This window comes from Myripristis murdjan, chromosome 7 (genome assembly GCF_902150065.1).
Source record: "Myripristis murdjan chromosome 7, fMyrMur1.1, whole genome shotgun sequence".
NCBI lineage: Eukaryota > Metazoa > Chordata > Actinopteri > Holocentriformes > Holocentridae > Myripristis > Myripristis murdjan.
This window is the reverse complement of record NC_043986.1, coordinates 34,546,852-34,564,541: the sequence shown is the minus strand read 5'-3', so window position 1 is coordinate 34,564,541 and position 17,690 is coordinate 34,546,852. Positions and strand designations below refer to the sequence as shown.

Sequence of the window (17,690 nt, the reverse complement as noted above, 5' to 3'; positions counted from 1 at the left end):
ATGGAGGCTAACCTGCAGAGAAAGATGAGAGATGAGGAGGAAAATTCGGCACAGTGGTCAGTTGAAGAGGTCAGATGTCTTCTCAGTCTTTGGGGAGAGGAGAAAATTCAGGAGAAAATAAAAGGGACCTACAGAAATAAAGCCGTGTTCCAAGGCATGCGTGATGTTTCAGATGTTGTAGGCAAGTGGAATCGCGTGAATCAGATATGGGTCACTTGATAAAATACGTGTAACCGCACAGGAAAAAAAATCGGATTCAGGCAGCAAATCCGATCTGGGCATCAAGACTTGCAATGTAAATGCAGCCAAAGTGTCCTTGAGCAAGACACTGAACCCTTCACCTGAAGCCTCTGCCATTGGTTTGTGAATGTGACTCAAACATTGTGAGTGGTTGTAGACTAGAAAACCGCTATAGAAATCCAGTGCATTTACCATCAAATTGTTTCCAGGAAAATCATTGCTGCTGCTGTTTTTAATGATGAAGTATGTTGACCAAAGCAAAATTAGGTCTACATTACTTGTTAGATATATATAGTGAGGCTGCCTACACTTAGCAAAATGATTTGAGCAATATCTGTTAGGGACCACGCAGTTAGGCAATGAGGAGACAGGATTTGTAAATGAAAAAATGGGTTTTATTTACCCCCCTAAAAATGCAAACTTATTACAAAACAAGGATGTTAAGTATTAGGCCTATAAAAGAGGTCAACAAAACATAACTAAAGTCAATATAATGGCAGCTAAAGCAGATATTAACTGAACATGCACACAGCCACACCTTTCTTCTCCACCAGGACGGTAACTTTCATAACCCCACACTGTACAAACGTGTGCACTCCATGTGAAGCAATGTGCGGTTAAAGCAAATAATCAGATTCTAAATCAAACAAACTGTGATCTTACTTGTTATGAAATAAACCTGTGCAAGTACAAAGTAATAAAACTACTGAAACTGATGAGGTGACAAAGTGTGGATTATGGGACAGTGTCAGCCTGTGTGGCCATGGCCATCGCAATCTGGCATTAAGTAGCTAGATGATCACGCTTTTCCGAAAAAGTTTTTGCATGTTTTGCTCTTTTCACAGGTCGTGTTAACAATAAGATGACTGAAAAATGACATTATCCCCACTCTTTAATGTTTAGTGCACAATATTCTAGTCTATTGACAAGCTTACATGTTAGTACAGCCTAATTTTGAACAAGCTAACCTGCCAACCCTGCAGAGGCTCATATAGCTGCAGCTCCGGGTAGGTACTCAACCACAAAGGTTAAAGGTTTTACTGAAAAATTGGAAAAGTAAAACTTAACTATGATGAAGCTCAATGGAATTTTGAAAGCACAGGCGCAGCGCGTTGATGATGTCAGAGGGCTGTGATTGGCTGATCACAGTGTTGGTTCAGGAATGTAATGCAGGATGTTGATCCAAGACCATATCCTACTTGATTAAGTCACATCATGCAAGCTACCACAGGGGCCAACATCATCACACAGGAATCAAATGTGGCTCATTGAGTCTCAGCTTTCCAGTCAAAGCCAACTGATGCAGCTCCAAGACTGTTTAGGCCCCAGTCTGCACACACACACCATTTTACAACAGGCCACAAGAACACATGTGGACTGCAGGCTTTGTAGGTACAGTGATCAGGTCATAGCTTGACAACGGTTACTTAAAAATAACAGCACAGAATGCACAGAACATCGGCTCTCTGTGACTTGGCCCTGAACATCTCAGTCAGGGTTGACCAAAAACAGTCAAATAAACGTTTTAATCCCTGCTGATAGTTGAATAAGGATTTATTTTTCAAAAAAAAAAAAAAAGTTTGAAATGAGAATGCATTTGGAAGAAATGCCTTTATTTTTTTTTTTTAACACAATAGTTGTGCTCAATTCAGAAAAAATTGTGTGGTGAATAAATGCACAGTAAATACCTGAACCTTTCACTTAATCAGTCTGTGATCAAATTCTTGTATATGCAATGAAAGTTACAGTAAAAGTGCAACATACATAATAGTAAGCTCAGGTGTGCCATGCTTACAAAAGTAAATTCATCTGCTAATACCTTACTGATCCAGTGTCTTACCTTATACAGTGCACTGCTACAACTTAGTCAGTTTTAACTCATAAATTGACTCACCCCAACACACACTCGCACTCGCACATATTTTTCAACTGTAATAACAGAACACGTTGAGTGTTTGGTAAACTTTCCCACTGATCGGCTGAGCTGCTGCATGTTGAGAGCACAGACGCCGAAGCGTCCCGTGTGACACTGACAGGCTGTTGGCATGTCACTTCTTCTGTATGACCTGTTGCTGGACATTTTTGACAATGAGATTCAAGATGATTCAAGATGTTTTATTTGTCGCTCCAATTTAACAAGTGCAAATGTGTGAAATACCTTTGGTTATTTATTTGGTCCCACTGGTCCTTCATGTTCCAGTCATTTCATTTCAGACGGAAAACAGAGCTCATGTCCTTCTGCAGAGAAATGTCGTCTTCCTGATCCAAACAAAGGTACAGCCTTGGTGAACCTGGACATATTTCCTGCTATACCCACACTAGTTATGGCCAACAGCCCCCCCCCAACCCCATGCAACCCCATGATGAATCCAATGTCATTTGACCGCCCCTTTAGGCTTAGAGTTTAACGTGTGCAGAGGTTTGCGCTGTCTTCCCCACAGTCTGCATCAAACTGCCACATTTGACCTCATCACCATTAAAATACTTGTGACACATGTCCTGGTGTTGTGCAGCAGAGGATCCCTGACCTAGGACCCAGCGGGCCCGGGTCGGGGATCCACACTCTGTTGTGCATACAGCACCTAGCCCATCTAAGGATCAATACACATAATGACTTAGGCCTGTATTAAATTCACTGAGTATTATGAAGTGACTGTTGTCAAAAGGTGATAGGCCTGTTTTAGGAATAGCCTAAGCATTAGTCACGGTGCACCCCAGGATTCAATGTGTCTCGAACTTGAAATGGGTGCCTTTAACAGATACTGCACTTCATTTACAGTCTTGTACACTCCAAAAATGTCTTTAGTAGAAACAAAACATTTTCTTAAAGATTTGCTTGGCTATGCTGATCCATGAACTAGTTTGCATGTTTTCCAAGTTATCAAGCGCTCCCCACGGCTAACTGCTAACTTTCAGGCATGTTACCCACCCCAAACAAAGGCAAGCTGTTGGCCTACACAAGAGGCTGGCTTACAAAGTTTTCATATTTAGGTTAACTTCCGTAGGTTTCAGAGGCTTTACATAGTTTTTCCACATGAGGGAAATAAAGGTAATATGATATTAGAGGGATATTAAAAAAAATGCCTTGACCTTTGGAGAGGTGGCATGAGTTTACTTGCTGAATTGTGTCAATAATCCGTCACTAGCAATATTCATTCAATGGGCCTTCCTTAACCATGAGCCACTGAGCAGACATTAGTGTCTCTTGCGTGAGCATGCCTTGTGTGAAGAATGGAGTTGCCTTTAAAGTGCGAGTGGTGTGGACCCACGTGGTGGCCTTTAACATGCAACTCACAGACAAGCCAACACACACTACACCGACTCCTTACACCGGAAATGGCATTGACTGAAAAAAAAAAAAAAAAATCTTGCCAATTAGGTCAAACTACTGGTGCCCCTTTGAGGTGACAGAAATACTGAACCTATATTATTAGAAACATACTGAAACAGAGACCTTGCATTATCTGAGGTATATAAAATTACTCTGTATAAATTAAGTCAAATTATGGGGACTTGCCTTAGACATAAATGAAATAAATTTTAAAAAACTAAAAATAACAGTCAAATAACAAGCCAGTTATCACATCCTACCCTAGCAAACAAAGCTTAACCTGAATTGTTTGCTCTACTTCACTCATTACTACTATTTAATAAATAGTTCAGATTCATGTGTAAAGAGGTATTCCATCCTATTCCATACCAAATGTCCTCTATCAAAAGCAGGGCTGGCTGTGGCCCTGTGCTGAGGCGCTACATGCTCTTTTTGATAGTCACAAAGCATAGTGTGTGTTTAAGTGTTAGCATTGAACTCCTGAGCCTGTGATCTACTAGGAACACATACTGTAGATGATCTTGATGACAATGCTCCTATCATGTAACAGATGAACTGACAGTCTGTAATATCTCCAAAAAGCAGGTGCATTCCCATACACACTCAGTGGCCACTTCCTCAGCTCCACCTGCACAGTCTGATGCAGCTCAGCTCAGCAGCTCTGCCATCAATTCTACCTTTTAACAAAGTTTATCATGTTCAGTTTGTGTTGACAGAACATGCAGAATGTGTCAATTAAAATCTGTTTATTATTGAGGTTGTAGTTTGCAGAGGTCTTGTACTGGACTACATTATATTTAGAAGTGTTTCTATTTTGTTGTCCTGCCTATTTAAATACATTATAGCCATCAGACAAGGAAACTTTATGGCAGAGCAGTTGTCTTGGATTGTATTAGATTGAGCAGGTGCTAATCAAGTGGCCGCTGAGTGTATTTATATTATGTAGTCAGCGGGATTAGTGACAGATCGTCTTTGCTCCTGTAGTTATTCATGACCTGAACAATCTTTCAAAAAAAACAAAAAAAACAACAACTAAATAAATAAATAAAATCAAGAGAGAAAAGACAGACAGGGATAGAAGAGTGCTTTACAGCATTAGTGAAGCCACTCAGATGGAACTGAGAGAGCAGCAGTCAGTCAGTCTTCTCACAACCCCTCTGCCCATAAAAACCACCTTTTAGTGAACATGAAGGAACCAAAGACAAAAATACAACGTATGAACTAACAGCAACAGAAATGACAAGATGTTAGCTACCGTTTCAAGATAAGGTGCCTGAAGACCCCAATGAGCTGATGGTTTTGTGGGCAGCACAAACTCAAGATGAGGGAACTATAAAATAATGAGGTACAGGTGATAGTAGGATGAACTACCCAGTCAAGGAAAAGGTTAAGACTAGGGTTAATGTTTGGATGTTAACGGGCACGACTTCACATCCAGGACGTCCCGCTGCCGACTGTTCCTACTCAGGACAGGAACCTGAAGATCTACAACCTTCCATAATTGATCATGCCCTTGTGTACCGAAACATGCCTTACTTACCACAAAATGAAAAGTAATTAACGGTGAGGATCCACCATTTCAATGGCTAAACAAAGGCTTTTCATGAACCGAGGGTGAGTCATTTGCGATTGTATTAATTTAGTCTGCGTAGACAAATTTTATGGGGCAGATTATAATGCAAAATGACGCTGGAACGCAAGACCTCAGTAAGGAGCAGAATTCTGAATTTTAGGGTTTCACTGACATCAGGCCAGTCATGTTGTCGTCTTATCCCAGGCCACAGCTACACAGACATGTAAAACCTTGCATGACCTTTACTTTCTTTGCACATTTTATAGGTTCATAATCTTTAAATTAATTCTTAATTTAAAAGTAACCAAGGGTTTCCCTTATCACAGAAATGGTGTGATGGGTCACCTTGCTTTAAGAGCTGCTAACCCAAAAAACAAATTTGTTATATTGGGAATAAAATTAACCAAAAATACTGAAATTTTGCATGAAAACAGTTTAAATAGTTTAAATATACTGAATATCAGCACAATATATTGGCTATCTGTGACTTCTCCCTCCAAATATTGATCACTGTATTGACCAAAAACATGCTACCTATTAAATTCAAATGTCAATCTCTGAGCACTTAAAACACATTTACTTAAAATAAATGAGGAAAAAAACATTTGTTTTCTTGCTGAAGTGATTTACATAAAAGTAAGATCCCAAAGGGCTTTGCTATGAGTACTCAGTAGCACCCTGAAACGTAACAAGTCAGATGTCATGTGTAAACATACTAAGCCTCACTGAAATATTCAGAAGGAGAAAACACAACTAAAATAGGTGGAATGAGAGCAAGTACTACACTAGAAGTTGTCTCGTCTTTCTAATTAGACTTGGTGTCATTTCAGCAGAAGAGCTTGGTAGAGGAACGGCAGCCCAGTCACTTGCCATAACCATGGCTGTCAAGATCTCTGGCAATGAGTTTCAGGGCTCAGTGAGCTACACGATTATACCCCTTGGATAGTAGCCATGATGGCAAATGCCAAATGCTGACAAGGGCAGCCTTGCTTTAGTGCTTCAAGTCCAGTATGTCCAGCACTCATCTCCACAGTCTAGTTGACACGGATGCCTGAAATCAAGGGCAGCCCAGTGGAAACCTTCTTCTTGTACTCCACATAGTCCTCCCCGAAGAAATGGATGAGGGAAAGCTCTTCCTCTTCAATCCGCTCGCGGAAGAAGCGCCAGCTGGCTAATGTGTAGCCAAGTATGCACACCGGGTTACACAACATGACCTGCAACATTACAGAGGAAAATCACTCACCAGGGGGAAAGCAACAGCATGGATGCCCCTCTTTTAGGGCTGGGCGATAAAGACAAATTCAAAAACCACAATATTTTTGACATAATATATCTGTCAATATTATAACAATATCCATAGATGGCTATATATGTTTTGGGAAGTTTGATGTCTCTTGAAGATCATTTTCGTGTCAGTGGAATGAATGGAAACTGATGGCTGGATAAAAGCAGGAAAAATCATATCAGAGTTCTAAAATATGACTGCTTGCTCTGGGAAAATATTAGCAGAAACATGAACTTTCTGCAGACATTACATCAAACCTGCAGAATCACTGGTATGGCCCTTAAACAAGCTTTTCTTGTGAAAAAGGAGCTGTTAGCTGATGAACGTCAAGGCATCACATGACCTTACCTCATGCCCCCTGCTGGATTTCATGGATGCCTGCAGAGTCTGTTTTAACAAAATGTGTTTGCCCATCTTCTAGTATGCATATTTGGGGCTTTTCATCTTTATTTGATAGTAACAGCAGAGAGAGGCCGGGGAGTGAGAGGGCAAAGGGTCTGGGCTGGACTGGAGTCCAGGAATCAGGCTTGATGAAGTGTACCAGGTGGACCATCAGGGTGCCCCCACTGCTACACAAGGTTTGATGGTTCCATAACAAAATGCTGATGATGCTAGCATCAGTGCTTACATGTCATGACAAAATGCGTCCCATCATGCATTCCACTGTGTGTAGCTTTGCATGCAGTCATTTCCCTGTACATCACTGCATTATAAACAGACACACACGGTGGCAGGCCTATATTTAGAATTCTATCTTTTACTGTTGAAGGAATAAGTAAAATTTGCATAATTGAACATGGTTTTGGAAGTCCCTTACACTGCAAAATATTATGATATGCAGCAAATACTCTGACATTAGTTCAGCAAAAAGCCATTTCTTACTTACAATAGGAAACATAATATTCCAAATCTAGACAGCCCAGAAATAATTACACTCAACTGCCTTGTATGTACAGCAGACTTCATAAACATGTTATTTATTTATTTTTTTTTTCAAAGTTTTTTAAATGATCAGATATTATCTAAGTTAACAATGAAAACAATGAAACACAATGATGGCTTCTACATCACTCACACTGACACTGGCATTTGGTTATATAGCATCCAACTGACAATTGTTTACAAATGTGAATAAAAAAGGTTTTGTCTAAGTTATTGGGCTACCTGAGGCTCCTTGTGGCTGACAATATCTATGTCAGCATTCCACAAGGTGCAGAAGATATGAGGATTCAGATTTGAGGGTTGGAGACACAGCCACTGCTCTTTATTTTTGGAGTGGAGACAGACTGGTACTGGAATTACGAGAGACATGCTAGCTGTCCATTGCTCACACAAATTAGCACTAAACTGGAGTATGCATGTTCTCCTGTAATGATCATCTAGATGTTCAACAACACCAGTGAGATAAATGATAACTAACAGGGTCAACACATTCATTAAAAATTAACGTATTCGCTTATATAGACGAATTTATGCATATGTCATAGATTTTGATCAAATTTAAAATGTCCTTGGGTTGAATTTTTCAACATTATGGGCAGATTTTCTGTCAGACTCAACAGGCTCCAACAGGCTCAATGTGTGACTGAAAGGTAGTTTCTCAGACCCCCGTGATGTGTATCATGTGTAGCGGGTGCATCTCCCAAGTATCTACAGCCTTAATAAGGCTAACTGCAGTTTCATGTATGTTACTGTCACATTTTTTCATTGTAGTGCTTGGTTATTACACCCCCACTTTACGTTTGACCTCTGCTGCAGTTTGTTTGAATACTTGGACAGATGCAAGCAAAGCACTGCTCTTTTTGAACTTGGTACAGTGACGTGTGTCAGCCTCTTGTGGTTAGCAGGTGGAGGCTGCTCCAGTCAGCTGCTACAGACATTCTCAAGAGATTAGGGAGGGGGTGGGCTGGACAGGCTGTAGAAACTCAAAGGGGAATGGAGAAAATGGGAAACATTTAACTGAGCCTACTTGTCTGAACATTAGAGCTAGAAGAATGAAAAGCATGAACTATGAATCACTGCATTCTGAGGGTGTGCAAAATAATGGCAGTAGAACATACTGAGACAAAGAAATGGGAAAACATGCATGATATGAAAACAGAAAAAACTATGCAGTCTACTGAGTATGAATGTAATACCTGGTGTTGTGACTGACCTGTGTTCCTATGCTCCAGTAGAACCAGCCTACATACGAGGGGTGTCTGAAGTAGGAGTATACCCCGCTGGTGACTAACACATGGCTCTGGGCCTTCTCATTCTGTACTATGTGGTTGAAGTTGGAGCCAGCCGTCAACATGGCTGCCTTCCGTAGGCTTTCCCCCCCCAGCACCATCAGCAGGCCCACCACACTCAGCCAGTTCAGTTGTTTCAGCTCTGGGAGAGAAGATAGAAATATACAGGTGATTCATATGTACTAGGGCATTAGCAGAAGTGTGCATGTTCCTCTTCCCCTCTGTGATCCATTTTCAGTTTCCTGGACCCAGAGTTATCAAGCCTCTCAGAATTATTCATAGGAAGTGCTAAAAGTGTTCTTATGAAAAATTAGTGATGCATGATATGAAAAATTTCAACCGATACCGATAACTGATAATTTCCTGCTTCTCACGGCCGATACTGATACCGATAACCGATAAGTTTATATTTTTATATTTAATATAATCTTCATATAATTGTTTCAAAAGCTTGGCATATCATTGTTGCTGTATGCGACCCAGGGCACTCCTGTGCGTGCAGCATTGCTTTTTGCATGTTAAAGTCTTGATCCAACCACTGAGCCGTTAGGATTAGCATGCTGACCGGACTAACATCTGATGTCCATATGTCTGTGGTAAAACTTAAAAACTTAACTCCGTGTGTGAGTGTGTGAACGGGTTGAAATGTGTGTGTCTCACGCCCAATGCGGGAGACTTGAGAGCCCTGCAATGCTTTTGTCATCTTCTGCCACTGAGAGAAACGACCACGCTGGTGAAGACATGTTATTATTAGTCAGGCAGTGACGGGCCAGGCTTGGGTCCTGCTAGTAAGGCGTGACAGATGACGTAACCAGCGCGTCACAGCCTGTTTTGGGGCTACTCGGCCTGAATAAAGTTTATTTAAAGAAAAAAAGGGCGGCTACTCAGCCTGTAAACGTTTCTCGTAATTTAATTAATTTATCGGATCTTTTTATCAGAAAAATGTACCTATCGGATTGATAAAAAATGGCGTAATTTTTCCCCAAATTGGCCGATATTTTATCAGTCTGATAAATATCGTGCATCCCTACTAAAAATAGTAACAGCTCAGAGCAGGACAGAGGACTTAGTTATCAAGTGTCCTAAAAGTACCCTGAGCAAGGAGTACCAGAAAAAAGTCAACATACAAACAATACGAATAAGTATCTAACCAATCATGTCAACATGATGTCATCTGCAGAGACGCTGCTCTCTGCTGGATTTACTTGTTTTGCTGAGCTCGGGACTCTTCTGGGTGGCAGCCTTTGGGCAGTGGGTGTGCAGCTCCCAGCCAATAACAGCGCACAGTGCCAGATCAATAGCACCACATCCAATAGAAAGCTACAAAAATCCTGGATGTGGACTGTAGAAAAAAGGAACACTAACAAGGTGAAATGCCAAGCCGACAAATCTCATTCCCCAACGAGAGTGAATGTGGGGTTGGCTTTCACCCGCTGGCGAGCACTGAGAGAGAGGATGAGGATGAAGAGCAATGCAGTGCTGGCTAGTTTCCTGTGGGACAGGGACGTGCCGCCTTGCCAAAAATGTTTTACATTTTGGGTGATCATTTCATTCTGTCACCATCCTAGGAAATGAAAACTGGCTGCTGGCAGTTAGCTTAGCCAGGGAGGAGGGGCCAACTTTGAATGTTGTGTTTACAAACTGCAACCTACAAAATCCTACTCATTGGCCTTAAATTTCTATCAGCTAACACTGACAAAATTCAAATGACTAAGACTAAAATACATTTTAGTCAAAGGACTAAAAAGAGATCAAAACTGGCTGTCAAAATGAACAGTATTTCACACAGCCGTTCTATTCTGTTCAACTATTTGTGAGCATAATGTGCCTGTTTGTTTGTGTTAGATCTGATGGGTCCTCCAGCTTTACTTTGTTCTACTCATTCAATAAAAGAGGGTAACTGAAAGCCCTCTCAACTTATGACATCAATTATTTTCAAAACTCTTCTTGGAACTGAGGCATGATTATTTCTAGTGCTGCAGTCTGTTAGTCGACTGGTCGATTATTGGTCGATACGTTCTTGGTCGACCAAAATCTGATTGCTCGATTATTTGCCGTGTTAATTTGATCAGGAGTAAAGCACTAAGTGCTAATGGGGGTGTTTTCAGAACAAACGGTTTCACAGGTAATAGTCTGTCTTCAGAACACCCCCCTTGTTTTCACAATTTTGGATTAGCCCAACCCACTGGCGGAGACAAATAGGTAGGCCCATATGTTCTGAATTGAAGAAAAAATTAGGCCTGGTTTTCAGACTATTTGCTTAATTAAGAATGTTTAATGAACATTTAGTCCTCTACCATGTCAAAGACGTCGTCAGTGTGGCAGCATTTTACCAAAATAGATGGAAAAAAGTCGAATGCAAACTTTGCAAACAACAGTTTGTGTATCACAGCTCAACGACCAACATGGCATATCACCTAAAAACGGTAAGCTAACATGTCTGCGTTAGGTTGCTCCGTCAGTTTTGAGTATAAACATATCAGAATTGGCATATTTCAAATTTTTGTCTAATCGTTTTATAACTGCAGGCGCACACACCCGCGATGACGGCAGCTTGACATAAACGGAAATCATAGGTTATGATATTGACGCAACGCTGTCAGAGCCGACCGCCTCCAGTGTGTCATTCACAAACCTGCCAACATTTGAGTAGTAAAATCTGGGCGATTTTTGTGGTGGGGAGCAGCAAAAGATGTGCAGGGATATTAGTGCCTGCCGAGCCGGTTAAGATTTACAACACTTCCAGGTTTTTAATAATTAGTCAGTAAACTCGGCATTGTCTGACAAATGCTGCTGGAAAATGTGCACTTTTATTTACAGTTAAACATTTCGCCGTGTGTTTCAGCTTCTGTTAAACTGACGGAGCTGCGGCGGCTTTCGGTCTCAGCTTTCAAAATAAAACCTTTGTTATTGCGCGTTTCTCATTATTATTAACAAACAAAGTTGGGGCTTGTAAATTACGGGAGATTCCCGGGAGAAAAGACAAAACGGGAGGGCGGCAGGAGATGAGAAATTACTGACCGGGAGCATTGCGGGAGATAGGGTTAAAAATCGGGAGTCTCCCGTGTGAATCGGGAGAGTTGGCAAGTATGATCATTCAGTGCAAAAATAATTAGGTCAAAAATTATTTAATATACTGCAAATACTTGTTGTTTATGTTTATTTATAATTCATTTAGGCGGAGAAGGCTAGCAGGCAGGCTACTGTCCAGTTAATTGATCTAAAAATAGTATTTATTTATTTATTTTTTTTGTATTCCCGCTGCCCCCCGATTAGTCAACTTTTGGTCGAAATTTCAGGACTTCAGTCGACCAAGATTTTCTCTGGTTGACTACAGCCCTAATTATTTCACTTATCCAAAGAGTCTCACACATGTTCCAGCTTCATCAGGGCCTCAACTGGCTGTGCCAGTTGTCTGCTAATCCAACGGTAAAGCAATGATTTGGTTGCTGGAAGGAGCATGGTTACATCTACTGCACAGTAGAGACATCACATCGATGTTTAAGGAAGGGTTTTGAAAAGAACTGATGTCATAGACCCTAACACACACACACACACACACGGAATGGGCTACTACATCCAATGCCACAAAAGTGATGATGCCAGTCACGTTCAAAGACCAGCTAACCTATGTGCCATCTTAATGTAGAAAACTACACTGACAAGGACAGAGATGCAAAACAAACCTGGAACAATGAGCTTCTCCACAGTGAACTCCAGCCATGATGAGACTGCAGCCAGTGTATACTCCACACTGTGGTTGAGCAGGAAGGAGTCCAGCGACAAGCTGCGAGGGTTGATGATGGCCGTCACCAGGTACTCCGAATAGTGGAAGAATGACAGAGAGCACATGTACCTGCCAACATAAACATTAGCATAGGAAGGATTAGCAAGAAACATGAACATAAAGCCGCACCAGGCAAGATTAACATGTTGGCTCCCAGCAACGGGGCATATGGAACAATGGCTGACAGCTATGAAAAACAATGAGCACATGTCGCTCACAGAAGCTCATTTTAGAATGACTCAAACTGAACAAAGAGGTCAAACAGTTCAAACTTGTGTGAAAATGACTCAAATGACATGTTGTCAACATGTTTGTGTACTGCCATGATGATGATGCTGTATGATATTTACACAGAGCTTTATCTAGATACTCAAAGCACTTTACAGTGAAGGGGGGATGAGCATGACTCTGTAGCTACTCCACACAGTTCAGTTTTGCCACAGTAACTGTGGCCACTATAACAACTTGACATGATGCTGTTTTGCTTTAAGCTCAAACATGACATGCTTCAAAAAATGGCATCCACATTTTTATTATCTCTGCCAGGTGGAAGGCTGTGGGCAGACATGTTTTCACTCCGGTGTGTCTGTCTGCCAATTTTGGAAACTCCTGGGCTTGTCAGCCTAGTTTGTGTGCACACTTATGCATGTACCATGAAGAAGCTGTTGTGGTTGCTGGGAGCCACAATCTTTCCAAGGCGGAGGTTTTGGATACTTGCGCTCTCTCTCCATTCACTGTCTATCTTCATCAAAGAGCTTCAGCTCATTAAATGTGTGTAAATATGTGTAAATTTGGCAAATTTCAAACTTTTGTGTAACATTTTGATAGGGATCGACCAATATTTATTTTTCATGGCTGATACCGATACTAATTATTAGTAATCAACAACACCATTAACCAATATTTAGGGCCAATATTAATTTGTAGCACAAAAAGCACAAAAAATTACAAGAAAATTATCAGAAAATTTGTGAATAAAAATAATTTAAAAAAAAATACCTGAAAAGTTGCAAAACAAAAAAACTTTTACATGACAAGACAATTTTTTTCATTTTTAAGATTATCTATTTAAAATCTCACATTATTGGTGCTGGATTGACATCATTCTTCTTATGTTTAAACAAAACAAATGAAAATTGTAGCCCTTGTCGTTGCGATGAGTCACAAGAGGTATGGTTCGGATTGTCCCTTGCATTACGTTCTCTTCCTCATTACATGATGATGCCAAAGTAACAAGAGTGGTAGTCCATCAAGATCTCTATGTCAAGATTCAGGGAATTAATACTGGATTAACAGTGGATTTAAAATTTTATCTCACTATGATGGTTAAATATTGCAAAGTAATCCACGATTTGTACTGTGGTGGCCGATCTGTACAGATCATGGATCAACTATGTTCCCTTACACTACTACTAAATTAAATGCCAATGCAATGAAAAGGGAAGTGAAAATTGTACGCCCAGTATGGGATGCTTTGCCCCACCCACTCTACTTCTGTCTAGCTGTCTTTCAGACAGAGAGGTGGAGTCTGACTGGTTTTTATATGGACCATCATGCCAAGCAGTGAAGTTCTTGGGCCTGATATTCAGAACTTTTCATAATTTGTTGATCCCTAATTTTTGAGGGACAACCTACTGATTTGTCCCCTACACCCCTGACCATAACCAACTGTAAACACTTCTCCCCACCTGTGCAAAAATGTCAACCTTTGATCTAGCAAACTTCAAGCAGAGAGCAGTGACTTGGAAAAGATCAGCAGCTAGCCAAGGCTTTCCACTGCTTTGGCTGTTGCGTTAAAACCTCTTGCCTCAGCAGCTCTGAAACTTGCTGCAAGTCTGCTTATATGGAAACTAGTCCAACGGTATGATATCACTGCTGCTGTGACTGCGACTATCCTGGAATACTGATTTGAACGGGAAAGGCCAATCAATTCCGTTCAAGTTCTTTGTTCTTGACAGACTTCCTATGAGGTAGGTGGGCTGAGACCTTGAGTACTAAGTGTGTGGATACATTTGAGTCCATGAAAACAATATCTCTACACTTCTTACTCCACCAAATGAGAAAACTCTACACCTATGCAGACTTGAAGTTAATTAACTAAAATCTGAAAGCATAATGACATACCAGCCAAAATGTGTCCACGTGGTCTGGGAAAAGCTTATGATTAAGCCACAGCCAAACGTAACACCAAGAAAGCAGGCTCTCACAGCAACCTGAAACAAGAGGGGAGTGAAGAGCAAACTCTGTTAACACTGAACAAACAGAAAGAAAACCAAATAAACACCAAACTGTCTGGCTCTGCTAGGTCAGGTTTTCACAGTTTTTCATGTCCTGGACCTCCACATTGACTTTCATCAAATATTGGCTCCCATTTGATGAGAGTTTGCTCTAGGGTAGAAAAGATATCTTGGTTTGTCTTAAGTATTAAATTAGTTAGAGGTTTCAAAGTGTTGAGGCATAACGTTACAATACAGTATAATGTTTTTGTCAATTATGTTATAGTAAGTAGTGAAATAAAACATTTCTGAACGCTCCTGAGGTAGGTGATCTATTTTGGAAGTCTTCAGAGCTGCTAAGTTAGAGGTAAACAGCTAGCAAAAGGAAAAGCCCCATTAGGCCTAGGCTCGGTCCACTCCTTTGGAAGTTATCTCCTTCAATGGAGTTTCAAATGGTAGAACCACTTGTAGTAGTTTTAGTATTATATTTACACGCAATGCAAATTATGGTACTATTGATAAGCCATATTTACTTCAGGGCCCTGCCAACTGATAAAAGGGATGAGGGTCATTCCATATCAGATCATCAGAATTTTCATACATTTGTCACCATGACCTCAGGAATTTCTAGGAAAATCTCACATCTGATAAAGCTATATCTGAAACGAACAAATCCCTAATTCCAGCTACCCTAATTTAAACATACTAGATCTAACCTTGTGACATATCTTGGTTCTGAGAGAGTGGTCCCAATAAGGCACAGCCTGAAAAAAATTCAAAGTTTGGTCCTCAGTAGCTCCAAAAGCTTATATTTTAGACAGAAAGAAACAACAAAATCTGTTTTAGCACCTTTCATTTAGTAGATATGCAAAGTTTAACTATTCTAGGATCAAAATAAATAACGTTATAGCACAGTGAAGTTGTGCCAAAATGCAAATCGATATACGATGCATGTCAAACAAAGTCAACATCTGTAAGACAGTACCCCACTTTGAAAATTCGCCAAAAATCTATTTTTTGTCCAAAGTGGGTGAAATTTGAAAAGTGTTCATAAAACATGGTTTTCTAACTATGGGATCAATGTCACTGAAATCTGAGTCGCCACAGTGACACCCATCTGATGATGTGACATGGAATGACCCATGAGGTAGTTTTCTCTGTTATATAAGTTTGCCTATAAGCAAGACTAAACTGGCTTGTCAGTTTCTTCCAATGGGGTTTTGCGGGATGTTCCTCACACAACCAAAAACAAGGTGAAAGTAGGCATGTCGCTGTAAGCTGCCTTGGTGTTCCAGGCTCCCATGGCTTACCTGTCTATACTGAGCACACCTGCTCTCCCCTCCTCAGCTAATCAGCTTAACTCAGCAGCTAGCTAAGACAGGCTACTGGAGTTAGCTAGTCGCCGCTGGAGCTAGCTAGAACACCCAAAATTCTCCTCAACGCCATGTGCTTTGGCAGACACAGCACTGCAGCTAATAAGCACAACGAGTACAAGTAAGCCTGCCAACAAAGTATGAAGAAGTGTTCAAGCCAAGACTTACCTTGTACACAGGTCCACTATAAATGATTAGCAAAAGGCCGTTGACGACAGCGATATGGATTGAAATTGCTATTTTTCCAGATGTTTCTGTGAGATAATCAAAGACCCAGTCGAGATGTCCAAACAGGGTTCTGATCAAGGGAATTATTATCACGCTAAGTCCTAAAATAAAGCCTTTTATACTTATTCTGCCCTCTAGTACCAACTTACTGCCTGCCATGATGAAAATCCTACTGCGCTCTCACAAGAACTGTCGCGAGATTTCACCCCCGCAACCGCATGATTCCACTTCCTCCCTTCAAACGCTGCCGGAAATTTCGAGCAAGAATCTGCATTATAATGTAACAAAATATGTACAAGTGTATATGAACAGAACAATACCAAAATGTGAGCGAACACAACAGCTGTGAAATAAGTAAAATCAATCAATCAATCAACTAATGAGTAGAAAATAAACAAATTACACATCAAAAAAACAAACAAACAAACAAACAAACAAAAAAAACAATTACAATAAATTATAAATAATGAACCTTAAAAGGGAGGGAGGTGGTTAAATAAAAATTCTAAAGGCTGTGCTGTACATAAATTCAGCGTTTTGGCCACTTTCCAATTTTTCAGAGGGAGAAACTGCCAATATAATCTATATATGTTGAGCTATTTTCCCCAGAAATACAATTCATTCTTTTCTTCAGACATTTGCATTTGTGAATATGACATTTAGCCAAGAATAAGAATAGATCAATTACAGGAAGAGAGAAAAAATCACCGTCATCTGTGGCATCAACCCTAACCCTAACCCTAACCACCAAGTATAACATAGTAAAGAGTACAGTCTGAAAGGCTGCGACTAATTAAGGGCTGGGCAGCCTAAGCTGCCAGGACCCTATTGTCTTCCTGCGTTTCTTTCTTTCTCAATTTTTGACAGCATGTTGAATTTTGCTCTCATGTGAACAATTGGAGTCAATGCAAGAATGGCATTTTTAAACATCAGTTTTTCCACTTATGGAGCAAATCAATCATTGTTAAAAACAAATGATCAACATCTCCTTGCTGTCTAGATGCAATATGTGTATTTTCAGATTTTTGTCTTAATAACTGAATTTCTGACAGCTGTTTAAAATCTGCCTTTCCATGCATGGCTGGCTGCTGTCCTGCAGGTCAGTGATTGGCTCAGTCAGTTTGTGAAGCTACATGTGAAGTTTTAGCTCAGTGAGGTAGAGGCCAGGCCTTGGTGTCAAAGATTGTGAGTTCAAGCCTCAGCCTGTACAACATTCCCATGTGCCAAAACTCACCAAACTTTGCACAAAGGTCCAGTCCCATGCCAGATCATCATTGTCAGATTTTTGTCTTGATGACTGATTTTTTTTTTTTTTTTTTTTTTTACAGTGGTTTGGAATCTGCCTTTCCATGCATAGGCGGCTGCTGTCATGTGACTGGCTTAGTCAATTTGTAAAGCCTCACGTGGAGCGACACTTGTCAATTAG

At 40.5% G+C, this 17,690-nt stretch overlaps 1 protein-coding gene across 2 annotated transcripts; it reads right to left on the bottom strand.

The window, feature by feature from the left end:
• Nucleotides 1-1,832: 1,832 nt before the first annotated feature.
• icmt (isoprenylcysteine carboxyl methyltransferase) lies at nt 1,833-16,479 on the bottom strand. 2 transcript variants are annotated; one of them, XR_003928501.1, is made up of 6 exons: nt 16,205-16,479; nt 14,572-14,660; nt 12,347-12,516; nt 8,585-8,802; nt 4,078-6,358; nt 1,833-3,561 (listed from the first exon to the last, which is right to left on the bottom strand). XR_003928501.1 is itself a non-coding variant. In XM_030056531.1 (5 exons), the coding sequence occupies exons 1-5, from the start codon at nt 16,421-16,423 to the stop codon at nt 6,179-6,181; spliced, it is 876 nt and encodes a 291-aa protein (XP_029912391.1). In that variant the 5' UTR covers nt 16,424-16,479; the 3' UTR covers nt 1,833-6,178. The 2 variants fall into 2 exon arrangements, 1 of the variants encoding a protein (XP_029912391.1); XM_030056531.1 differs by having other exon boundaries at nt 1,833-6,358.
• Nucleotides 16,480-17,690: the final 1,211 nt, after the last annotated feature.